This window comes from Nipponia nippon, unplaced genomic scaffold (assembly GCF_047370975.1).
Source record: "Nipponia nippon isolate SJK-2023a ecotype South Korea unplaced genomic scaffold, ASM4737097v1 scaffold_5, whole genome shotgun sequence".
Lineage (NCBI taxonomy): Eukaryota > Metazoa > Chordata > Aves > Pelecaniformes > Threskiornithidae > Nipponia > Nipponia nippon.
Genome location: NW_028262369.1, coordinates 85379804 through 85406891, shown reverse-complemented (window position 1 = coordinate 85406891; position 27088 = coordinate 85379804). Strand labels below are relative to the sequence as shown.

General features: G+C 38.9%; 1 protein-coding gene across 6 annotated transcripts in view; it reads left to right on the top strand.

Moving 5' to 3' along the window:
- Window positions 1-27088, top strand: part of CNTNAP5 (contactin associated protein family member 5) — a 298841-nt gene that overhangs the window by 231095 nt on the left and 40658 nt on the right. For all 6 annotated transcript variants that reach the window (XR_015698843.1, XM_087732313.1, XM_087732311.1 and 3 more), the window contains 6 exons: window positions 2616-2772; window positions 11809-11936; window positions 12121-12291; window positions 14396-14614; window positions 23206-23445; window positions 25034-25258. Coding sequence is in view for 5 of the 6 variants with exons in the window: in XM_087732313.1 (XP_087588439.1) it covers window positions 2616-2772; window positions 11809-11936; window positions 12121-12291; window positions 14396-14614; window positions 23206-23445; window positions 25034-25258 (1140 nt within the window). In the remaining variant the exon portion in view is untranslated. The remainder of the gene's footprint in view (window positions 1-2615; window positions 2773-11808; window positions 11937-12120; window positions 12292-14395; window positions 14615-23205; window positions 23446-25033; window positions 25259-27088) is intronic.

Sequence of the window (27088 nt, the reverse complement as noted above, 5' to 3'; positions counted from 1 at the left end):
ATAAAGCTTTGAAAAAATGGTAATACCATGATTACGGAAGTAGAGATATTGTAATAAATCTACAGGCTTAGAAGAAAGAATCATAATCAACACCTGTTGGCCAAACTCAATCTCAATGCAGGGCACCCTCCAGCTCTGCCAAGGTATAACGGTGTAAGCTTTCTGGAAAGAACTCAGGGGTAGATTGATTCCTAGTGAAATACTGCCTTACTTCAGCATTACAGGTACATGACATACAATATATGATTCAGTAATTCCTAAACACTTCAGATATGGTTGAAGTACCTTAGATTTAAGAGCTTTGCTGAATAGCTTTGTGATTTCTCATGTGTTAAAAATTAAGCACGTGGAAAACAGTTTTGAAGAATCAGGGCATAATTTTCCTTAATACTACAATTGATTTCTAAGGGACTAGTTAGGGAGAAAAATTTACTCATCTTGAGTAAAGGGTGGCAGAACTCTGCCTAATAAATAGAATTTTTGAAAAGACACTGTTTTTATATAGTTTGTTCCCTTGACGATCTAAGATTGTTCCTTATAATGTTGAATGCTCTATTTTTTAGCACTGTATTTAATTTAGTTGTAAATGACTCAAACTGTGGTGCTTCTACCACTTCCCTAGTCTATATCATAAATCTGAATGTGTATGTGTTTGCTTGGTATTGCTTGATAAAACAAATAACAACAGATCTGAAAAAGTCATCAGAAAGCTACTCGTTCTTAATTCCTGTGAAGGATTGCTTATTCCACTATTATATTTAAGTATATAATGATTTCTGCCAAAAGAATCTGACACAGGTTGAATTTGATTAATGAATACCATTATTTGCTGATGGCCTGAAGGATTTATCTTTATCTAAATATTTTTTCCAGAATGGGCACTTTTAAAATTAGATTAAGCACTTCTGTATAATATCTATTTCAGCTTCTAGACAAATCACCCTTTTATTCAATTAACATTACTATTCTAAGCTTTACCAAGTAATTTCCCAATAATATAGTATAGACCTGTTTCACCAGCCACAGCAATCAACTTCTGCAAGAAAATCAGCTGAAAGGAAAAGAAAGAAAACATAAAGGTGTTGACAATAATATGAGACCTAAAATGAGTGTGCACATTTTTGTAAGATGAATCCTTAGATGTTCTTGAATTGTGTTTTTCTAATGAGTCCCACTAGGTATTGGTAAAGCTCGTCATGTCTTAATTGTTGGTATCATGAGAGTGGAGTTACTCTTCCTATTTTTATTTTCCTTTTTCATGAATTTACGGTTCAGCAATCTAAGCTTAGAAGGAAAACAAATATGAATTAATTTTTCCAAATGATTCTAAAACTCATTTTAATTAGTCCCTTACACTCTACAGTTAACCTTGATTGCATTTCGTATTTTAGAGTTTCTTGCTTTATATAATGAGGAATACTCCCTACTAATGTTAGTAAAGCAGAAGAATAAATTGATAAATTTTTCTACATTAGCACTGCAGTTTATTTTTCCAGGCTCCTTTGATCAAAAAGTCTTGATATGTCAATTTTGCTAAATTTTGCCATCTACCTGTATGTGTAACTGATTACATTTCTCGATTTAAGGATTAAGAAGTCAATGAAAAAGTTATCTGAGCTGGAAGACAAAGTCAATCTTAGCAAAATGTTAATCCATGGATTTCATTACATCTGAATCTGCTTACTGTATCTGACTATTAATACTTAATGCCTTATGTATAGCGGATTATGAAATTTAAACAAAAACTATCTTGGTTTGTATAAATACATAGATCTTAGAGCTCCTGTAGACAGAAAATAACTTCACAGAGACAAATTAATTCCCAAGTAGGGAAATCTTTTTCCCCACTTATCTGCTACCTGAATCCTTAATCTAGGATGTTTTAACGTCTTATGGAGCTTTGCATTTGCAAATTCCATCCTTGAAGAGCACATTAAAATCCCTAGTCCTGCTCCCTTAGAAACTGATACAAATTTTGGTCTTAGTTTTGAGAGGAACTGTATTAAGCCCATAGTAATAGGTCAGTTTGTGTGGTATTCCTGAAGATTTTTGCTCTTTATATACAAGTCTTAAGGTGAAAAATCCTGATCTAAGAGCTAGAGTCTCCTTCATAATGGGTAGACTCTGCAAGAGGTCCTTGGCCAATACTGAGTGGTTCAAGACAGCTGTGCAGTGTGAGTCATGGCAGGAGAACTGTTTTCAGACTCCTTCAGTGATCAGATCTCCCTTCTAGCGTCACACAAAAACACTGGACACAGCTGGTGCAGACAGTGGTGTTGGGTTCACATGTCAAAAGTCTTTGCAGCTGAAATGCGCCCAGGTTCTCATGGGTGATTGGCACATGAGCCCTATGGGGAAAACATCTGCTCCTCAAGCCAAGTGGGATTACCATAGAGCTGTTGCTTTCTCAAAGCGTATTCCGTAAAATCGAACTTGGGCAAAGTTTATGGTTTGTTATTTCATCTGTAGTTCGCATCTTTTCTTTCAGTATTATTTAACATGTCCACCTCCGTTCTCTTTTTCATTCTCAGGATAATCAAATTTGCTTATCAAGTTCTCTTTCTCTCTCTTTTTCTCTTTTCTCTTTTTTTCCCTTCTCTTTCCCTTTCATCCAGATGGAATGCCATTTGCTTGGTGGGTTGGCCGTGCCAATGAAAAGCATCTTTACTGGGGAGGATCTCTTCCGGGCATTCAACAGTGTGCATGTGGACTGGAAGAAAGTTGTCTGGATATGAGATATTTTTGCAACTGTGACGCAGATAGAGAAGAATGGTAATAATTTTAATGTGTGTAGTAGTGTCTGTGTGAGAGCTGGGGATAGGAAGTAGGGCAAGACAGCTTAAATCTTTTTCTGATGCACAGCTCAGGAAGCTTGAATGTCTTGCGTATGATCAAATGAGAATGAAAGTCAAACTAGAATTTGGACTTCTGGTTTCATCTTAAATTTCTTATTTGAACCAAAGACAAGATATCTGGCTGAAGGAGGTTGCTGGGATGGGTTGTCTTCAAGAAATTTCTGTTGTTCAATGCCAAATCCAGTCATTTTATTTGTTTAAAAATTTCCATTGATTCAGTTGGAGCATTGCATGAATAAAGGCTCTAGGAGGCTAGTGCATGGGTATACATCAGAGCAGAAAATTCAGACATAGACAGCAAAATTCAGGTACAGACAGCTAAAGAACAAGAAAACTGTACTATCAAAGACTTGCATTTTTCTTATGAAACAGTATATTTGTATGTGCCTTAACTTTCTTTTACATTGGGTTCCAAGCTTTTTAAAGTCCATGGAAAGATTTCCTTTGGCTTCTGTAGGTTTTGGTTCAGTGTCCGTAGGAAGTTTTAGATTTACAGCATGAACATTCAAAGCCTTCCTCAGGTTTGGACCTTTGTTGTGCCCTGATGCCACATGAATTTGCGAAGGCCACCTCGCAGCCTTCTCCCATTCTCTGCACTTTGAGAGACTCTCCAGCAGCTGAGAGCTAGCTGGTGAACTTTCCAATTAATTCCATACTTGTGTTGGAGGGGACAGAAATGCCAGATGAGTGTTGTTGAAAGTACAGTTTGAAACACTGTGAAAATACATGTGGAAACTCTGCTTCACCCTCTCTCCCTTCTGGACCACTCACTGATAGGAGCTGCTGCCCTTTCTCTAAAAAAAAATATATATATTTTAACCTCGAGTACTTCAGAAATTACGAATAATGGAAGTGGACAAGAAATGTCTTGCTGTAATAGGCTACTGTGTTTGAAATAGTGTCCAAATTACCTCTGTGACACCTTCACTTAAAAGAGAATGAGTAGAAAGGAACTGTAAGGGGTCTTGAAACAAACTAACAAAAAAATTCAGAAATTACTTGTCACTGTAAGTGTTGGGCTTTTTTGGTTGCTCAACGTGTGGCATTTGCAAATGGGCCTCATTTCCAGACAATATGATTATTCACTTGGACCCTTTATATCCCTGGAGTCACTATTCACTTTCAAAAATCATAGCTGTAAGGGGATTTCTTCAGGAAGATCTTTATGCAAATGTTGGTTTATCAACATGATTTGTATAGATTTGTATAGAAAGGCCTGGCTGCACATGTTAATCTATCTTTAATGTTTGGTTATCAGAAGCACTTTGGTGAAGATGGCACATGAGCATCAAAAGCATCTGTTTTTACTGGTGCTTGGCTCTGTTCGTAATACACATTTTACTTTTTGGTGAGCTGCTACTCAAGCAGAGCAGGGTATGTTACGCTGGCAGACCACTGGGGTTGTACTCTGAGGTTGCAGGGCAGTGCACCACTAGATTGTACAAACCAATGTAAGGTGAAAGCTAAATGCTGTTTTATAATGTCTCAGCTGAGTCTCCGAAGGAAATGAGACCTAAGCGAGTTATGCTGTGGGTGTTTATCTCCATTTTCCCCCTACACCCAATGATTTTGAACAATCAGACACATTTCAAACATCTAACAGAGGAGAAGAAATCTCAAAAGTATAAGAAATTACACATTCTATGAAAATTTATGCCAGGCTGAGGGGAAAAAGCCAATTAAAACCCACAAGAAGGAAGTTAAGGAAGCTTACACTTTTATTAGATTTTGGAAAAACCTCATGGGAGAGAGATGTTGGAAATCATGCTTCATTAGCTTGGCAGCTCACAGAGCTACTTGTTTCTCCTAATTTCATTATAAAAACAGGATATGCATAGAAGTTTCCTCAGCTAAACTGCCTAGTGTTTGTTGGTTTAGGGGTTCAAGTGTTTTGTTTTGGTTTTTAATCCATTTGAAATTTGGACTTTGGTAGTATTCTAAATTGCAGGTTGCCTTTTTAAAAGCTAAAAAATCCCTGACCTTTACAAAGAGTTTCTAAACATAAGAAATTTCATGCCTCTTGAAGATTGCTTTTGTGTTTCTCTGCTAGAACACTGACCCCCTGATACATAATGAGCATTTGAATCTGAAACCTGCCAAGATCTCAACTGTGACTTTAACCTGCTATACATTATAGCGGAAGGAGCAAGACAGCTGTAGATGCATTTTTTTGCCTTAGCATGAAATAAAATGGGTGCTGCAGAGTGGAAAACCAGAAAATCATTTTCGCTCCTTTTAGATAAATCACGCTGCTCACTGCAGCTTCACGGTAGGAACTCACCAGAATAGCTGAAGCGTCCTTCTGAAGAGGAGACTGACTTACGATTTTGCTTTGATTTGGTTTCCCTAGACTAAGTCTTGGGTGCAGAAGAAGCTACTAATTTCTCAAAGCAGCAGAAGAAATGGAAAACAAGAGAAAACAGACTTGAAAAAAGTCCTGAGCCAGGTGTTTGGCAGCACACAATATGCACTTCTAGGCATGCTGACTTTTAAATGATATCTAAGCAGACACCTGAGCCAGCTGCTATCTCTGGGCTCTTAACACCAAGTTAGTCCCCCTGGAGTTATACTGGCCAGATGAACAGGAATATAATTGGTTGCATGCTATATGGGGAAGGCTTTTGTATTTTTCACCTTTCTTTTTATTAAAACATTCTAGTGAAACGTATCTGTTTCCATCCAGCTCCTCACCATACTTCCAAACTCTGCAGCATAATGACAGCTAATTCTGCCACTGCGGAATAGTGGAGCATCTTCATGGTATTTGCTGGAGAATGGGAGAAGACCTCTGCTGAGGGAGCAGAGGCATAAATTGCCACCCTGACCCAAGCAAGGGATCTGGAAAGGTGTTAAAAGTGACTTGACTGTAGTTTATGCATGTCTCCAAAAAGAGAGATTCTTGACTGTTGAAAGCTCTTACTAGTGGGTGGAAACATTCATAGAAATCCAGCGGCTGCAAGCTACAGCTAAATCTAGTTCATAAAATATTTTCTTTCTTTCTCTTCCCCTTCCCCAACACCGAGAATACTTAACTGTTGGGACAAGTTATGTATAGATGAGATAGATTTACTGTAGCTTCAAGCACTTACCTTCAAAGTGATTGTCTTTCGAAAGATATGCCCTGTTTCAAACAGAAGATGCATTCTTGATGCAGGCATTATTGGGGAAAGGTGTTAAACTGATCTAAAGATAAAGCATTTCTGAAATGCAGACAGGGTTGTGTTATCTTAAGTCCATTCTAGAGATCCTTTGGATCTTTAAATACCTCTCCCAGGTTGTCTTTCATCTCAAGCAAAATTCTCTTGCCTTGGCAATGAAAATCTTGCTGCTCACCAAATCTTTGATTTAAATGGGAAGGACCTCTTTCATGCCATGGTGGTGCATGACTGTCCTGAAGTCCATTTGCTACTTTGGTCTCTCCATATGGAAACCATTTTCTACTTCAAATGCAAACACTTGATTGAAGCCAGTCATCAAACCAAACCTATTTCTTACTGACTGCATTCACCTGGAAACCTTGTGAATTTTGAGAACTTTACAGCTTTTTATTTTGTACAGAAAGAGTGGCATCTCTGGAAGTGACTTTGTACAGGAAGCTGTCTTCCTGTTCAAATTGTAGGAGTATTGTCCTCTTTTATCTTCCAGAACAGCCTTCTTCACTGGGGAACTAAGCCGTTGAGTCTTCCAATTTCCAAAGTAACACACATTCACCTCTTTACCATGCCTTTGGGGTGCTACAAGCAACAAGGAAACCACAGGACATGAAAAGAAGGGGGGGAAAAAAGGAGCGGGGATATTACTATTGTCAGACCCACTTGGGCTCCCAGAGATATATTGAGTACATCCAGCTTTGTTCTAGAAGGAGCAAAGCCACGTAGAAGTGAATGAAGCCCTCTTTGGACAAGCTATATTTGTGCAAATCTGTGCCAGAGCTAGGATGCTAAAACTGGAAGGGCTGAGGAGAGCAGGGCAGAGAAACCCAGCCACTGACAAGCCCAGATTTGACAGGTTTTGTTTGCTCAGCCGCTATCCCGCACTGAATCTGTTCCCCCAGAAGCAGTGCAGGCAACTCCGCAGAGCCTGTGAGCTCATAAATAAACCCTGCCAGAGGTGACCTGGCCTGTATAGAGCTGTCTTGGATATCTGCCTTCATGACTGCATTTGTCAACAAACTAGAAAAGCTGCCTGCAGAGAGCTGACTGTAGCAGGCCCCTGAGGTGTCAGGAATCAGTTCATTACTATCATTACCAAACTCTTTCTCTGTACCTCTTCTCTAACTCAGCAAAATGTAGCCACTGTATCTTGCCCTCAACTATTAGGTGTGTCCCTTTCTGCTGCTGTTTTTTTTTTCTTTATTGTGACTCTACATTTGTACCCAGTAAAGCATTTTTGGATGCAGCTGGTGGGTAAGATAGCAATTAAAAGGTATTCCTTTGGATTATTAGTGATATGTCCTGCACAGGGCTCAAAACTTTCTCTGATGGAAGTCTGTTTCACTGGCCTATTCCTCATGCTGTTCATTGACATCTGCTCATGATAGTATTCTTTTCCCCAAATGTACTGTATTCATGAAAATCTGTACTGAATATCTGAGCTACTGAGGCTCAGACTCCACCAGAGTTTTCATTAATGTAAAAAAAGAAAACATACCAATAGGGGATCATATGAGAAGAAATTATATTTAATGGCACTACTGCTCTACCATCTGTTAGAAAAAATATGGAAACAGCTACCTAGAGATTACCAATTTATGATGGCTTACATTGTTAGGATACCATAGAGTGAGATTTTTTTAAGCATGCTTTTATTAGTAGACAAGAAGAAGAAAAATAGTCTCATAATGTTACCATCAAAATAGTTATTTGCCCGTTACAGGTAAGACTATCTGCACTTCATCTTAAAGTATCCAGTTGCTGCACTATTACCGTTGACATTGCTGCACTTGCAGCAAAATTTTTTTCTTCTGTTTTTCCTTCACCCCCCTCCCCCCATACACAGAGCATTTGTTTGATGCGTAACATGCCTCAAAGCTTATTGAGGAAGTCCTTTGGGTAGATACAGACATTAATCTTCAGATATGGATAAATAGATGACATCCAACTGTATTTAATACCTATAACTAAAAATATTTCAGTGATTTAATTTAAAGGGCATTATTGGATTTGGTTTGGTTTGGTTCTGCTTATGGGAAGTACAAATTGATACTACCCTTTATGCAAAGAGGTCAGAGGAACACCTGTTCGTTGAGGGTGCTTTCCACCCTCTGAAAAACATTCAGATTTTCATCTGAATTTGTGCTGAATTGAGTGCCAAGTCAGGTAAACAGAAGGTCTACTTCCCAGGTTTATTAATTTATTTGTACCATTTTCTGCGTATATAGGACTCCTTTCAGGAAAGGCATAAAATCTGCTTTGTTTTTTTTGTGAAATCAGGACTTAACTTACATTCCTGGTCAAGGAGCATCACCCCCCAGGACCCTCCTGCAGGCAAGACCCATCCGTAGTTCTCAATACTGAGAAGCGGACCATAGCATGGGACAAAAGGCATGCTCAATGGAAGTGGTCACTTCACAGGAAGTGAAACCTGCTAAGAGAAATAAAGAAGTGGTTTTGGCTAACCTGAGAAGCAGCTGTGGAAAACCAAATATAATCTGGTTTCAAGATACGTGAACTGCTAAATTAAAATACATATAAGTAAAAACTAGCTCTGGGAACAAATACAAAAATAATGAATCTAACAAGGTTTTATTTTTGTTTAAAAGACAATCATGTATGTGCACATCATAGTGCAGATGGTTTCTATCAGAAAATAGCACTTTTTAGCTGAAAACTGTAGTACATTAAAAGTGATCTCCAAGCCTCTTTCAGGCAAAATTATGAATGTGTTCTCCAAACCCTGGAATATTTGTATTTTGTAGTGCTAGAGCAGTGCTTCCAAGAAATTATTGTACAGGTACATGAGGCTCTCTTGCTCCTCTCTGAGGCATAATACACTATATTTGAGAGGCTGCCATGGAGTACCACGTAAAGAGAAGAGGAACTGTGGTGCTTTGTAAGAAATGGAGTCTGAAATAAGTGCAACTTAGAGAATACCAGGAATTTAAGACACTCAAGTTTCAGGTCCCATGAGGGCCTGCATAGTGTCTTCAAATTTCTTTTCTGCTTTCTCAGCTGAAACTTCTTAGGTGTTGACTTTTCACCAAAAACTTGGTTTCTCACCATGAAATAGTAATAGTAAACTGCAACAATAGGTATGTTGTTCCTGTCATTAATACATTCTCTGAAGGGTAGAATGTTTTTCTGATAGGTTTTATTTCAGTCTCTGCTTGTATGAGGATACATATCCTTACACAAGTCTTTTTTTCCATGTGTGAGAGAACAAAATACATAAAATTGCTGTTTGAGCTTCAAGAGAAACTTGATTGAGTTTTCAAGTCATTAACATAAAAGTGAAGATTTTTATTAGTTCTAGAATATTTTTCTTTCTCACAGCTGAGCTATGCTACTAAAGTTCTCTGTGACACTGGCATATAACTAGTAAAAACTGAGTCATAAAATTCAATATAAAAGAACTTCATACAATAGAACGAAATATCTAATAAGCAATGCAGTTTTCAGAGATGTGGAATAGATATCTTTAAAATGTCACCATTTCATTTTTTTTGTAGATATCTTCAGCGGTAGCTGTAGGAAGATACTGATTTTTATTTTAATGCTGATCATAGCTAGTCAAAAGACTGCACTATTTTTGAATGAAAATAAATTTGCAGGAAACCTCCCTAAATACTTTGTGATTTTTTTTTATTTTAAAAAAAGTAAATGTCATCTTAGTTATTCATGTGTATATTGCATGTTTTATGTCCTCTTTCTGTGCATCTTTCTGCCTTTCATTCATTCTGCCTACTCTTCTTCCTTCTGCCCACTGAAACACCTTATTTAATTATCTTCCTAAGAAATACTCAAATAGTTCAGCTTTTGTTACAACTGTTTCGTAATCTGTTGAGAGCATTTACACTAACTTTCAAAGACTGATACAATAAAGTATATGAGTGTGCTGCTGAGAGACCTCCATGAAGAGATTTGGAGACCATGTACTTTTGATTCATACATGGTATATTTTCTTCTCAGTCTGTATTGAAGGCATCACTCTGCCTCATGTACGGGAATTTCATCTTGCTGCACTTTGTCTGTAATATCTGCATGTCAGACACTCACTGAAGCAAGAAAAAAATGTTAGGGTCGGAGAGGGTACCTCTCCTTTTCCCCTCGGAATTATGAGACAATTAACTGTGCTGCATGCAATTAGAAGCAATGAAAAATAAATGAAATGTATGCAGCCTTTATCAAAAAGATCAAAATACCCCTTCTATTTTTTCTAACATTAATCACAGTAGAGCACTTAGCCAAGCAAACATCCTGAGCACAGCTGCAGTGTTCACCCTGATTATTATTTCTTTGCTTAAGTCTCGTGTCCCTTGCCACAGCTGGAACTATAATGAGAGGTACATTTGTGGAAGGTGGTACTACGAGCGGCATATAGGTAACCTAGGATCTTACCTGGTGGTATCACTCGAAAAGTGATACCTGTTTCCTGAGGCTTTCTGTCATACCTGCCTGAAAGAGCAATGGGTGTAAATTTGGGATTATTAGCATTTTGGATCCGGTCATTGTTGCCATCCCCATGTGCAGCATGTAGTCTTTCACCTCTGAGCAGACAGGTGAGTTGAGTCCAGACCCTGCATGCAGATTGCTGGGCCATGCAGAGGTAGGGATCCTTTTCTCCAAAATTATTGAGATTTGTCTCCATGAAGGATGTTCTGCCAGACTTACGTGCCCAGATGCACAGCAGACCTCAACCCTGAGAAAAAGAGCTGGGAGAAGAAAAAACTCATCACTGTGGAGATAAGATATGGTAGCATTCACCTCTCTATAATCAATCAATAGAGATATACCTCGAGAGGGAGTTTGGCTCTGGTAAAGTCAAGAGTTGGATGCCCGAGGGACTCAGCTCATGAAGTACAGTGGGATGAATGCAATTCTGTATAACCTGCCAGAGTCAAAGCCACTGAATCAGGTTAGGGACCAGAGGGCTGCCATGAAATGCCATGCTGCATTTTGCGGACAACAGTTTGCCCAGCACACTCAGAGTAAAAACAAAGAAATGATTCTTTAGGAATCTTTCTTTCTTTTCTCTTCCTTTCTAACAGCCGTGTAAAAGTTAGTCGCAGTTGAAGAATAAACCCAGCTGATACAAACAAGAGACTGTAGTTCGACAATGCAGTAAATCAGCCTTTAGTATTTCAGTTGCTGAACCAAATTTCCACAGGCACATAATGCAAAGGGCTGATTCAGTGCAAACTCACTCTGCCAATTCAACCGTCTTCACAGTGTGCCGAGTTAGCTGTGTACCAGCCATCTTGAAGCTGGATCAGGTATTGTCTGGCTGCCCTGTGCTAACAGCATGCTGGATCAGGTATCAGGTGTCCTCTGCCTGCTCGGATAAAGTATAAAGCCAGCATAAATGCCATTATCTGTCTCCAGCTAACTTAACAGAAATGCAAACTTGGGCTTATACCTGATCCACATCAAATTCATCATGCTGAGGAAACTCAGTAGACCCCAGTTTACATTAAGGCCCATTGGGCTGAACGGCAGCACTCTGCCTCGGCTTCAAAATCATTCTGCACAACTGAAATACAGTTACAGTCCATAACAGACAGCATCATCTATCCAAACACAGCATCTTCTGGGGTCGGTATTATGTCTGAGCATAGAGCATACCTGTGCATGTATATATCTTAAGCAGTGTGTACTGGTCACAAGTCTTCTAGGTAATTCTGCAAAAGACCTTTCATCTTTAAGTAAGCATCTTTCAAATATTGCCTTGCATAAGGAATGCTGGGGATTTTGTCTGTGGTTAATCTGTCTCTTTCTGTTTGTTTATTATAATCCAGGACAAATGATACTGGCCTCCTTGCTTTCAAAGACCATTTGCCTGTAACTCAGATAGTGATCACTGACACAAATAGATCAAATTCTGAGGCTGCTTGGAAAATCGGCCCTTTGCGTTGCTATGGAGACAGTGAGTACTAGCTTTTCTCCTCTTCTCAATTTCCATAGGTACAGAATGTTCCCCCTTTCTTTTTGTTTGTTTGGTTTTTTTTTAAAAAGAAACATATTTATCTGATGAAAGGTGGCTTTCCACATGCAGCTCGCAGCTGCTGCCCTGTGCCAATTAACTATAGAGAAGGGGGTTGTGTTTGCAGGACAGTTCTGGAACGCCGCTTCCTTCAACACAGAGGCCTCCTACCTGCACTTCCCCACCTTCCACGCTGAGGTCAGCGCAGACATCTCCTTCTTCTTCAAAACTACCGCTGTCTCCGGTGTGTTCTTGGAAAACCTTGGAATTAAAGACTTCATACGAGTTGAAATAAGCTGTAAGTTTCACCGTTGAGAAATCTTGGTGTATTTGCCCAATTTGACAGGTGCAGGGAAGTGGGAAGGACATATTTTCTTCTGTCTTGAGACAGTTGGAGTTGCCTGAAGAGGATAAGATGGAGATATAAAGACTTATTAATCTAGACTTAGCTACCTCTCCTGTCAGAGTTTCCCTGTATAGCCTTGGTCATTACACTTAATCTTGTTATGGCTAGGTTTATCTTTGTTAAATAAACTGGTGACTGAATTTATTTTTTCAACACTGATATTAATTTTTTTTTCTCTTTAGAGAAAAAACTACTGGTTAGATGTACCTGTAGACTGTAATTTTAGTTGAAAGATGAAATATTTAATACAACCACTCTGATGGTTACTTTTATTTCTGTATCAGCAACATACCCAGTCTGATGCAGCCCTACTGTTTCAGAGGAACTCAGTGTGTATGGTACAGCTATGAGGTGAGAGTCTGTGAAGGATAGGATGCTAATGCAAGATAAGTCAGTCACAGTTGTAATGACCCTTGAATACTTCAAAATCTAATAAGTGACTGCAGTACAACTGCTACTCAGTATATAAAGGAGAGTAGCAGGGAACTTAATTAGTGAGGTTTTGCCTCACTTCTGTTCTGATGACTTCAAATATTTATTAGTGACAAAAGGGTATCATGGCTTTCACATGAAATATGACTTCTGTATTCCAAATTTTGTCAAGCTTAGGAAAAACAAACTGAGTGCTATGCATTTTATAATATGTTTATAATAACCCCAACATAAAATTTAATAAAACAGGGCCCCAAGGCCCTTTGATTCATTAAATCAATTGTAAATGTCATGGTGCATTATCACAAGGTAATGAGGTATGATTTACTATTTATTGCACATCAAAGTCCAATTTGGTTGTTCTTCAGTGTACTGCATTTTGTTCTCAGGGATATAGAAGTAAAAATGTCATTCTGATATCAAATATAACAAATACTGCAAGCAACTAGGAGGATTGTTTAGTGAAAGCTTTTGTATGTGTGTTAAATCTGTAGTCCCAGAGAAATAAGTTATTTAAAAGTTTGGGGAAAGTCTTGTCTTTTAAACTTAGGCTTCTCATTAATAGTTTGGTGTTGTGTTTCTTTCTGCCAGATGGAATTTGCAGCCTAAAGGCCTTGTATCAAGGAAGTTCCACAGACCAGCTGCTTCGAAGGGAAACAGCCTTTTAGCAGATGCAGGGGCTCAGAATAGATCTTTGTCTGTCCCTGTGGAGTGTTTCCTATCTTAACTATCTAAGCATCAGCTTCCAAAACCAGACCTATCCAATTTGTTGGGCTTGAAATAACAGGTTTTTATGAATTTTCAATCCACAGCCTTCTGGTTGGGCAGTCTGTGGACCTGGTCCTTGGTCTTTCTGGTGTATTTAGCATTTTAGGAAAAGTAAAAATAATTGGTAACGAGTGTTAAAAAGTTCTGGCCCCTTTCAGGCTTCCAGCAGAGCAAGATGGACTCCTTCATATGGCTGTTGTTTTTCAATTATTGTCCTGTTTCTAGGATCCTTACTATCTCTGGATATGTGTTACATATGCCCCTTTAGTTTAGGATCACCAATGAACTAGTTTTGCTCATCTGTTTTCCTTGCTTCCCAGTCAGGCTTATTCAGCCAAATGAATGCTTGTAGGATTCTCTCCTACTATTTCCAGCCAAGTTCTGTAATGGTTAAGTACATGCATTTTGAAAGATTTAGTCAGAAAGAATTCCTTCATCCTTTCCCCAATCTTAGCGTTATTTGTCCAAAATCTTTTACTACCATTGTGTGACTTTTGTACAGCATCTGGCACTTTTACTTCAAAAAGAGAATAAACTACTATTTCTAGAGCACTGTAATTGTTATAGCAAAAAAGATGGGTACCCAAAGCCAAGCATAATCACAGCAGAGATCAGTGAGGCTGCAGGCTTAGATTTATGTATAAGCTGCTGCGTAGGAGGTGGGAGGTAAATGATGTTATACTATTTGCTGACATAAAAGTTAATGGACCCTATATTTATGTAAGATTTCTTGATGTCAAAACCATGATTTAATTCAGACTTTTACTTCTTCTTCACATCTGTTTATCTGTTCCAGCCCCCAAAGAGATCACCTTCTCCATAGATGTCGGAAATGGCCCCACAAAAGCCACTGTGCAGTCTCCCACACCCCTGAATGACAACCAGTGGCACTACATCCGAGCGGAGAGGAACCTCAAGCACACCTCTCTCCAGGTGGATGGTCTCCCCAAGAAGGTCCTGGAGGCACCTGCTGAGGGGCACTTCCGCTTGCAGCTCAACAGCCAATTATTTGTAGGTAGGCACCATTTAAGGGTTTCTGTAGATAAATGCAATATTTATATGTCCATACCTTGGTGTAATGCTATTGTTTCACCATTGAGCTTGCATGTGGTGACCTAATTCTGCTTTCTCTTCTTCTACTCCTGCATAGGCAACATAAAGTAAACCCAAACTACTGCCTTTACACTCAAAGCACTAACCCTGGTTTAACCATACTATTTTTAGGGTCTAAGATTGCTTGAAACATATTTATTGCCAAAGAATTCATAGTATTTCTTCTTGTCCAGCACTGGCTGTGTAATTTGTTGTAGGAAATGTGATCTCTCTTTTTAGATGCAATGTAAAAGTCACAAATTTGTCATATAAGTTTCTGGGGCAAAGCCTAATGACAGTATGGTCTTAAAGTCTGTTCCTTCAAGTATGCCTGCTGAAACCCTTATTTGGCCATAGAGAGCATGTGTGAGAGAACTATGAACACAGTCAAAACAAACACAGTTATTTAACTGAAGGTGATCTTTCAAAGGGAAAAAAAGAGAAAAAAAAAGAAAAAAAAATCTCTGCATATAGTTCGTTTCCCCGTGTCCCTTGCAAATGAAACCTAGATTGGGACCAGCTTGTATTTGATAATATGATCAGGGATTACAAAGGGACTTCTCCCTTTTCTATATTCAAACACTGTCTTTCTGAGTAATCCGCTCAGTGATGGAATGGGCTGTAACCTGCTTGTTATTCAGGGCCACTCAGGTAACTACTGATTCTTTCCTTAAAATAGATTTTCTTACTTAGCTGAAATGCTATAGCAAAATTCAATCTGTCAATTCATTTTAATAAAGTTTACCCATGTATCCACACCCTTTGATTTAAGAAGATTTTGGGGTATTTATTTGAGCTTTTTATAGTGTAGGTGTGCAGTAATTACTGGGCTCTGAACATAAGGAATGAATCTGTTAATAAACAGATATAGCTGCATCAGTGGCCAGGAGTCCTTCCCACATAGGTGTTGATTTATACCTAAAATGTTCTCTGATAGACCCAGCCAGAGGAAAGTTCACTGAACTCACAGAAAGGAGGATTACGACTGTCACAGTGCAAGGTTTCTGTTTTCTGGTATGAAGTATGCTGCTAATCACTTGTTTCTCAAATGCTAAGATGATCCTAAGAACATGTTCTATGGGAGGCCAGGCCTGAAGGTAGTAGGGTTGAACTGCTAGACACCTTAGAAACGTCAGAGAAATCTAGCCAAGGTACTGTTTCCAGTTAGAAAACTTAGAGAATTTAATGACTGGATAGACTTTTGCAAATATTTGGCTGTGTCTTTTTAAAGGAGTAAAAATGAAGGATTTATCATAAGTCATCTATCAGATATGTCATATATATCAGCTGCTTACCATCTCACATCTGAAAAGAAGTATCTGCCTATAAGCTTGCTTCTCTGCCTCAGCAAAATAAACAAGTTACCTGAATGAACTTCATGGTGATTTTAAATTGACATAATCGATGAATTGCATCATGGAAATCCATGGTAGTTAAGGACCTCAACAGAGAAATGGGCCAACAGGAAACCTTGTCAGCAAAGACAAATGCAAAGCCATGCACTAGGTGCAGAATAGCATCAGGCATCCGTACAAGCTGGGGATTGAGTGGATGGGTAGCAGCTGTGCAGAAAAAGTCCCATTGGTCTTGGTGGAGAAGTGAATCGGTACCTCCTCTGAACATAGCCATGCTTTGAGGAACAGGTTGGACCAGCTGATGTCTAGCAGTGACTTCCCACCTAAATTTTTCTCTGATTTTACTTAATATTTACAGTAAACTCTAGGACATAGTTACTTTATCTCAGCCAAGAGGTGAGAAGTTCTCACTGTGCAGTAAATTGCATCCAGTTGTCCATCCACACTTTTACTGAACCCTGAACAAAAGGGACAGAAAACCTAATGTTTTTAGGAGGGCTTTTTCAGCCCTTAGCTATACCATATTGAAGGTCAAAACTGTCTGAGTTTTCCTAAGAGCAGTCAGAAGAGATGGAAACCTGGGCAGCCTCCTGATTCTGACACTGTTTGTCCCCGGGTGCTCCAGGGAAAGGTGGCAGAAGTCCAACAATACACAGATGTGGCATAATTTGTCTCTACTGAAGGTCTCATTCCAATCTCTAGTAGGAAGCAACTGATTTAATACCTCAGCCATGCAGAATGAATTTTATCCCATCTGAAACATAAATGCATAAACAACATTGTAAAAAGGAAAGAAGCAGCAGCACATATTACTCCCTACTCCCCCTATAACCCACAACATATTTGTTTCTGCAGCATTCTGCGTACTGACAGTGATTAAGGGGTTTCCACAATTAGTATGCACATTCTTAATTAATAATCTACATAACTGACATGATTTGCTATTTTTAAAATGTTCCAAATATTTTTTTGATTGAATCTCCCTATTTCATTCCATTTAAACATGGAACTTTGTTTCTATACTGGAGGTAGCTAGTCATTAAGACATAACCTTTTTTTTTTCTTGATTCTTCTCCAGAATCAATTCAAATAATTTGTAAATCTCATAAATAAGGCTCAATGTCAAAATTTAATTTAGTTTATTTATCTTCTGGAAGGATTTATTGATCCTTTGGGATGAAGGAACTATATTAGTATCATGTAGCATTATGATGATGATTGAATGGAGATCTACTGTAGCTTTCAAACTACGATTATTTTCCTGTTGCTTCAGAGACATCAGCCTATATGCAGCATATGTGAGGAGATTTTGTGTCTTTTCCTTTTAGGGAGTTATATACACATATAGGGAGTAGATCAAATATATAAAATAAATTTGGACATTTGTAAAATTTGACTACAGGGGCAGCTGGCATGTAACATACTTTTAAAGGAGTTCTGCTAATTTGTACCAATTAATTCCTTGTCAGCTCTTTCTGCCTGTTTTATGAATGAGTTGTTTACTTCTGTCTTGGCCAGATTTTTCCTTCTTAACCCAAAAAAATGATATATTTGGGACTGTATGTGATAGAATAATATAGCTCTTGGGGTTTTATGTTAGTTTGTTGGGTTTTTTTTTAAAGTTGGCCTGTCAAACAGACTTTTTACTTTCTTTGATTTGGAGTAAGGAAAGTTGAACAGAAGCCTTCTCCAGCAATGTTAACAAAACAGTCAGTTGTAGGCCATTGTGGAGCTGTGCTTCATTTACTTCTGATCCGGCGAAACTGACACGTTGTGAGGAAGTTAATCAGCCTTTAAATACTTCATAAGGATGGGAGTTAAGAAGGCCTGACTTTCCTTGGAAGTTTATCTTCAGATTGACTGACTTAGGTATTTTAGGAGATTTAGGCTTTTACTGAAGATTTTCCAATGACTAAGCACAGTGAAGGATTTCTCTTTTATGTGTGTAGGTTCTTTTATGTCCAGTAAGGGATGAATTCACCCTTCTGTCTTCCAGATTGGAGACCTTGATGCTGTTTCTCTCTTATTTACGGTGCTACCAGTTTTCTTGAAATATGAGAGAACAGGATATTCTCTCTCCTAAATTTGGGCAAGGAATTAAAAAAGACTGAATTCAGAGATAAAGATATACCACATGTGTGAGCAAATATTCTCTTCTGTAAAAAAACAAAAAAACCCAAATCACAACAACTGTCTAGTCCCTTTAGATGGAGAAAACACTGATTGTGAACTAATGCAAAGCTGTGTCCTGAAGACTGTGAAAAATGTGAACTTGCGTTGTCTCAGAGGGATACTAACTATTATACAATGACAGTGAGTTCAGTGTTTGGATGTCATGGTTGCGTATTCCAGCAGAGAAATGCAGATGTTCAGAGACTATAGCAGAACCTGGGAGTCTCACCATGATTTACATTGTCCCTATGCTAATTTTGAGTTGTGCATGTTCTTGAACTTAAGCCTGTCTGGGTCATTGCTAGGGTAAAAATCAATTTTCAACTTGCTCTATGTACTTAGGTGTAGCCATGGGTGTGTTTAATGTTCTTAAATTGCATTTCTATGGAGTATCTCTGAATGTTAGGCATGTCTTACTGGGCTTGAACTCACATTACATTACTTGGATTAACAGTACTATCTGTGAGAAAGCTTCTTCACTCACTTCTGGCCTTGATAAGCATAAAGTAGCCATAATTCATTATCTGCACACTAATGCGCCCAAAAGTACTTCCATTTTGGAGCTGGTACAACATTGCAGATAGAGAAGTTCATACGAGTTTTACATATCCTGGCAAGATGCACTCACGTAGTGATTTCTGTTTACCCCAAAGTCTCTTTTATACATTGATATTGTATAAAAGGAATTGATAGAGCTGAGAATCAGATCCTTCTTCCCATATGCTCATACTATTCATTGTATTCAGAGAAATGCTGGAATTTGGGTTTCATTTCTTTCCATACCACCTGTTCTCCATTCAGTTCTGCCCTGCCACCTTACATTGCCCTGTTTTGTGTTTGGTTCAATGGTCTTGGCTGTTCTTGCATCTTGCTGACATGATGTCTGCCCTGCACATCTTTTCTTTTGGGGATGTTCCCCTTGAGGGAGCAGAACCTAAGCATTTGCTCTGGCCAGCATGCCACATAGCATGTGTAAGAAATTGTTGTTGCCTGATGTTCCCAGGATTCCACTATAGTGATGATTTCTTACATGTGCTGTTCAGAATAAACTGTAGAAAATGGCTACCTTCTTATTGGATCTGCATAAAGATAAAACCAAAAGGAGCAGAGTCAAAATGGATGTGTTCAAATCTAATCCCTCTCCTTTTATCTCCTCGTCCATAGCAACAAAATGTGACAGGATTCGAATTTGCAGTTCTTGTTTTATTCCACCACTTCATATAAATATCTGACTGTATCCAATTACGGTTTCTCTCAGTTATGGAGAAACAGTTCTGCATAGTCAGTAAGAGACAAAAGTGTAGATTAAGTAATGTTTGTATGATCAGGTGTTGTGTTAAATGTGTAATTGACTCACAGGGCACTTATGTATTTATCTATGTAGTGCCAGAAAGAGTTTTTCTATGGCTACACTTGTTGCAATAACTTAGAATAAAGACAGAAAGTCTGCTTAAGGCCAACATTGGCACACATGGAGTATGTGGCAGGCTTCTGAGATAGCTTTCTGTGTGTGCAAAGTGGAAGGGAGAAATGACTTTTCATTGCAAGTACACTCAAAATCAAACAAGCTTGGATTTCAAAGCAGCCTAAAGGAGTTAGAAAACCATTTTTCACTTTCTTTTAGTGGGTCTTGAGTATCTAACTGCTTTAGGCTGCTTTATAATCCTCAGTCATAGCATGGATATCCTTGCACCTGGCTATGTTTCTTCTGTTAATTTAAAAAAATTATAGGAGAAGGAGCAAACCCCAAACAAATGTACAGGCTAGATAATATCAACTGCACCAAACTGCCCAGCAACAGGCCAGTTTGTCACATTACTTACTCTGAAGGGACAGGCAAAAATCATTCCTTTCAATGGCCAGTTGCTTTCAGCATTCAAAATGAGTGACATCCTTTTGGATAGTGCAGCTGTCTCCTGGTATATCCCTGTGGTCCTGGAGGAAGTGTGTCATCATCTCCCCTCATGGTGTAGTCCAAGATGAAACTCTGTCTTATCTAGTGCAGAAGGCATGACAATAACATTCCAGTATGGGGAGGGCAGGGGAAAGACAGTCCTCACAGACCTCTTTCAGAACAGGATTTGCACTCAGACTGGTAATATCAGAGAAGCAAAATACAAATCCTAAGAAGTTAATTTGATGCATAAAGCCTTGATCAGAAGATTTTGTGCTATTCATTTGGTATGGTAACGAGACTAGCAAAGTGAAGTGCTTGGTTTCCTGGTTTTGACCTGGGAGCAAGGGAGTGAGGAATCCTTAGGTGAATCTCCTCTGTCTGTTGTAGACAGTCCAAATGCAACATACCCCAGAGACAGTCAACATCTGAGAAACTTTCTTGAGAGACAGAGAAAAGGAAGGAGGGAAAAAGAAGGCGCATACTTTGTTTACTGTTGTTGTTTTTTAAGGAATCTGTAGACACTTGGATATTTTGGAGGCCAGGAGGAGGAATTAATGCTTAACTCCTTGTGTATCCTGACTGCTTTGTACAACTTTCAGTTTGAGGCTTAGAAGTGTGACTTGGATGTCTTCTGAGGAATAACATAGGAAGTTTTCCTACTCCTGAGTAATAATGATGATTCCTATCCTCCTATGCCCTTTCCTTTTCTTTGTATCAGTTACATAAAGCAAGAATGCTCCTAATACTTATTCACGCCGCTTCAGCCTCCTTAATCCAGTTCTTACCAACAAAAAGTCCTCTGCTTTTTAAAGCAAATCCCCAGTTCATTGACAGAATGTTAATTATTTAGCCAATTGTGTCACCAAGCTACACTATGAGTGTTCAGTTGTGAGCTTCTTGCCCCTTCCTCTCAGACTCTCTCTTCCTTGCCCCAAGGCTTCTCAGTAAAATTCAGCTTCATGAACAGTATGACTCATTTGACTGTCACCTCCACTCAGCAAAGAACACCCTTAACCTTGGTGTTTATGGTCCTGAGGCTTATCCTAAAATCTGTTTTCCTGAACAAAACATTTAGGTCGCATCCACAAAATTGTCCAGTCCAACAGGCCTATTAGAGTAGGAAGAATCTCCAAAGCCTAATTTGGGGAAGAGTTTTGTTTTCAGTTTTTCTCTGCTTCGCAGGAATGTATTTGAAGATTAGGTCTACTCAATTGAAGAAAACTGCCCAAATGCCTAAATAATAAACAAATTTTTTTCCACTGTGTGGATCTAGGATCATATAGATGGTCTCTGTTAAGCTTTATACTCTCCAGACGTTAGAAGAGTGAAAAACTTACTTTACATGTCTTTCTAAAGTGCTTTAGAGAGCAGTAAGAATATGGGTAGTGCAAGAAACATGACATCTGTGGAATAATTAGCAATAGTTTGTATTAATTCTTTAAATGTTACAGCTTGGATATGCAGGGAGAAGAGGCAAGGAAACTGTCATTTATCCTTGTAACATTTGTGTTTACCTCCCATGCAAAAGAAAACAGAGTAACCCGTAACCTTAAAAGGAGAAATCACATTTCTACTTATTTGGACGTTACTGAAAATTCTCTATGGTATGTTTGGTTTTGGACCAAAATCTCCAAAGAAAAGGATTGCATGTGTGCGGTGCAGCAAATGCAGAAGGCCTGATTCTTGTGCTCAGACAGCCTTTAAAATAAGAGAGTTAACATTTGCTGACCTGAAAAGAATAGCTGGCTAAAGACGAATTTGAAAATATTTGTTTCTCTGAGAAAGGCATCATAAAATTAGCATGAAATAAACCTGTTTCACACATACTATCTATAGTTCAATTATTCTAATTCAAATCCAGTATTTCTGCTATTAGTGTACCAGAAAGAAAAATATGCTAGAATGGTATAGCAGAACAATAGGGTTTGGGTGAGATTGCTTTTCAGACTGTTGCTTCATTCTCTTAGTTTGCAGAAGTCTTGCTTTAATTAAACAATTTGTGAAAAAACAGATGCTCTTCTGCAAGGACTTATCAAAAGATGTAATCTCTTATCTCAGGCACTTTGATATAGAACCAACTTCTGCAGAAGAATAATTTGGAAAGATAACTTCTTTCATACTACTTTTGCAGGAGAATCACCAATAAAGCTGAGCCTACAAATGCTGATAACTCCTGAACCAGAATTAAATTTCTTAGCAGCAATCAAAATTGCAGTATCTTCAAAAGCAAAACATTGGCAACTGCCAAACAAAGCCTACAATAAGAAAAATGGTGATATTTTCACAAAGTACTCTAACAATTATCATTATTGTCATTCTCAGAGACCACCTCTTATGGAAAAAGTGTCTTCATTGTAACACTGTTAGCAATTTCATTGGGCAGATAAGAAGCCAGTTAGCTTGTAGAGACTGAACTGCCCTCTTGCGTAGACCCATACAGCTCTGGTCCTCAGGAAGAAATGCAATTATGTTTAACAATTGTAATAAATAACACAACTGTGACCTGAACTCATGTTTCTTGCCTACAACAACCATTCACATGCAACATCAGGTTGGGCAGTCATGCATAAATTCTGACTCAAGTCATTTCCCTTCAGCCAGCAGGCCTGGTGCTGAACGTGATTCATCCCTGCTATCTGGACTCATCAGCATGTGTAACTCACCTGCTGTTGGGATTAGGATGTTATTTATACTCTGTGCTATGGCAACAAATAAAAAAAAAAAAACATTTTAGGTCTGGGTTTCTCATGTATTAGGTGATATGCAGGCATATGATAAAGAAGCTAATCTTTTTCCCAAATGAATTTGCAGTTTAAATGCCACACAGGGCAGTAGATAAGGCAGGAAAGAGAAGAATGGCAACAAGAAAGTGTCACATACAGCTTTTTAGTCCTTTCATAAAGATAAATAGAGACCTTTAGTTTCCAGGGCTGTCCATCTGTCATCTTTTGACACTGTATGCATTGATATATAATAGATAATATTTTTTAAAATTCATGTATTCATATTTGTACCTCTGGATTGGACTTCAGGGCTTTGATGACTGTGCAGACTCACCAATGAATGCATGTCCTTTTTTCTCTTTTTCAGGGGGAACAGCTTCCAGACAAAAGGGCTTTTTGGGATGCATTCGATCTCTGCATTTAAATGGACAGAAACTTGACCTTGAAGAGAGAGCTAAAATGACACCTGGTGTTAAACCTGGATGTCCAGGACATTGCAGCAGTTATGGTAACCTGTGCCATAATGGAGGAAAGTGTGTGGAGAAGTATAATGGTTACTCCTGTGATTGTACCAACTCAGCCTATGAAGGACCTTTCTGCAAGGAAGGTAGGCAGTGAGCTTTGATCCTAAGTCCTTAGTGGTCTCTGAATTACAGCACGGTTTCACCCATGTGAATCTATGATTTGATGTCATCTTGGTGTCCCCCACATTACAAGAAGACATTCTTCTATCAGCTGTCCCTTCAGCATTACTAAGTGTTTATCTTAAGTAGGCTATAACGCCTCCTTTTGTTGACTTCCGTGATGGCCTCAGAAATTAAAATGGTATTAGTTCTACTATTAAAGTTACCAACTGTATCCCACTATGATTCCTGTATTCAATAGCACATAACTTGGCCCAGACATTAACAAATAGAGCTGAAATTTTTCATAACAGTTGTCTGCCTATGTCTGGATGTTTAGTTTGCTTGGTTTTAAACCTCATTCAGCTTTGTCCACATTACCAAAATCTTGACAGCTTTTCTTTACAGAGTTTTGGAGCAGTGGTGTGACAAAAAGATGTAGTCTTTTTATGTTTTTTTGCCATTCCTGTGACAACCCATCCAAATGTTAAGAGATTTTAAAAATAAGCATGAAGCATTCAGGAGAAAACTGATTTGCATGGTTCAGTCTCTGTTGAATGTGTCCTCACTGAACCTTTCTGGTGGCTTGTAGGAGATGTTGCCAACACCAGAAGAAGGAGCAGGGCAAATAAAGAACCTCCAATTTAGATAGCGTGCTCTTTGGGAGAGGAAGGAACTAGCAAAACTCCTGCTCAATAACAGCAAGGTGCAATGTGCGTGTTTTAATTTCCACGGCTGCCCCTTGCCTCATAAACACGACAGGTTTACTAAGTGGGCCACATCATATGCTGGTGTAAATCAGCTTAGTTGTACTGCAGTCCACGGAATTATGCTCACTTACATGAGCTGAGGATTTGGCATCGAATAACCACATAGTGTCCTGTTAGGAGATGCTGCTGTAGAGGCAGAGCTGCTTTATTGGATAAAGTACTCGCAGTCAGTCTGTACCTGAAGATATCACCATCCTGACTTTACTGTGCCTCACGTTAGAAAAAACTGCTCTTATCACATCTTTTTATTTCACGGCCAGACTATGTTGTGTTTATTGAAAACACAAGCATGACTTCTTGGGATCTGAGAGTGCACAGGTAGATGTTTCTCCTGTTTTGGAGCTACCAAAGACAGCTTCCCTTGCTGGCTGTCTTTGAGTCAATGTGTTGCTTTAATAATGACTTTATTTTAAAAGGAGACTGGAAAGGACAAATATATTGTCTTTATTGTGGGGGGAAGACAGAGAATATTGCCTTAGATGTCAGCTATCAGAAGATGGTGAACCAAGCATTTATTTGGCTGACAGACATTTCGGCCTGTTCCGTCTTGTGGAACTCTGATTCCAGCACTAAAATAGTTGAATTTAGAAGCCTGTCTCCATACATTGTCCTTCTCTGTACCAGACAAACAGACTAAGGAAGGACACACTGCTCGTCCAAATTAAGGAACGGTGATGTCAGATGGGTCAGGGGCGTTTTGCAGTGTTCTGCCTCTGAGGCAGTCAGCTCATGTCCATGCCTGTCTGGGAGATCTGAAAATGCAGTAGCTGAAATCATTCCCTTGGTTTATATATGCTTTCAGAGGTTTCTGCATTATTTGAAGCCGGCACTTCCATTACCTATATTTTCCAAGAACCTTATCCTGTCACAAAAAATGCAAGCACCTCAAGCTCTGCCATTTATGCGGATGCTGTCATGTCCAAGGAAAATATTGCATTTAGCTTTCTCACAGCACATACTCCAAGCCTTCTGCTGTACATCAACACCTACTTTCATGAATATTTGGCTGTGATTCTCTCCAAGAATGGTAAGTACTCTTGATTTGCTACCAAACGGAGACCAGTGTAACTGTGTTAAGTTTTTCGTGAGAATAGTATAGAATTCTGCACTGATTTAAGTTCATTTCTGTGTCTGCAACTTTATCAAGTTCATGGTATTTAGTTCATGCAAATGGTCATCACTCTTGTTTATGTCCCTTTATTTGGCATTCAGTGCTACACTTGCCTATTCTGTCTTTGAATAATCATGTTGTTGGGGCTTAAAATGTGCTTTGATTTTCATTTGGCAAGACTGTACAATAGCAATTCCTTGCTATTTATTCCACACTGAGATCCATTAGGCCTTCAAGATAAGGGAATGAGAAATACCATGAATGTACAAGAACACTTGGTGGAGAAATATATTATCATTTTATCTTTTGCATTCTGTCTTGGCACATGTATTGCTCTTCACTGGGTTGTTTCAATGGAATATGGCCAGTACGTCTGAATATTGAAGCCAGAAAATGTCAAAGTTTTCTAGGTTCACTGACCAAAACATGAGGTGTAAATCCATTTTCTATTAAAAGGTATACAGTGTGGGGACATTTTGAAAACATGTAAAGATTTTAGAGGCATAAGTCCTATGTCTTCTCCATAAGACTCTGGCTCCTGAGTCCTTGCAGTGCTTTCAGAAAACTCACTCCAGACAAACATCATCCTAGACAAGTGGGGATGTTTGAATTATTCAAGAGTTATCAGGCACTGGAGCACTGGAAGTGATGAGTAAGCATATTGGTGAGTCACTAGCCTGTGGCAGAACAATAGAAAGTTAATGCTATGTGGTTGAATATGTGCATTTGACTGAATGACCCAGACCACTCTGAAGCCTTGCAAATTCGAAAATTGCTAAGCTTTGAAGTACCCTCAAATGAAACCAGAAGAAAAAAAAAAGGTTTTATTCTCTATATGGGCTTTGCAGTAGTTTATCTCCTGGTTCTGTCATGCTGCTAGCATTTGGGCTGGCATGGGACGAGTATCCAAATCCCTGGGAGGGGCAGCTGGGACAGTATCAGCCTGGACCCATCTCCCTTAAGTGAAGTCGCAGTAGGGCGTTGGGACTGCTGAGGAAGCCTGCTCTCCTCTCCTGTCTAGTCCCAGATTTCCATCTCTGATTTGCTCTCAGAGGCACATGTTTATGATTTTCAGATATATGAATATTCCAATGTGTCGCTCCAGGGTGGCAGAGGTTAGCCCCTGCTGAGGTGAAACCTTGGAATCTGCTTCTCAGTTATACTCAGGTCTCTTGATGCCACTCAGACAATCGGAAATAGCCCTAAAGTGAATGAAAATGTAATATCCATTTAAATCACCTTTACTGCTGCCAGAGTAGTGTAAAATGACCTTAGAAACATGAGCAAATTGACTTTTATTGATGAAATACAACCATAAGAAAGCTATAATTGTGAAGTTCTGGAAGGGGGAACTCTAATGGTGGTTAGGGAAGGGGTTGGGATTAGGACACCAGGATCTCTTATAGCAGCTCAAGAGGAGCAGAGGTAAACATTGCATTTTGGCAGCTGCACCAACTGCAGATCTCCACTTTGGTTCAGATGGAGGTAGGTACTCTTAATACTTCTGGAAATTAGGTGGACCAGCTGTCAGCACACTCAGACAATTTTAACAATGGTATTTTTCTCAGATCTGTACCTCTATTTACTCACTTGTAAAATGAAGATAATAGTAGTTTAGAGGGTTGGTGAGATGTCAGGGTCCAAAACTCTGGACTATAAAATATAGCACTATATGCAAAGAACGATTAAGATAACTAGCTGACCTTGGTTATACTCCTGAAAGTCTCTTTCAGGGTTACTCTGTGC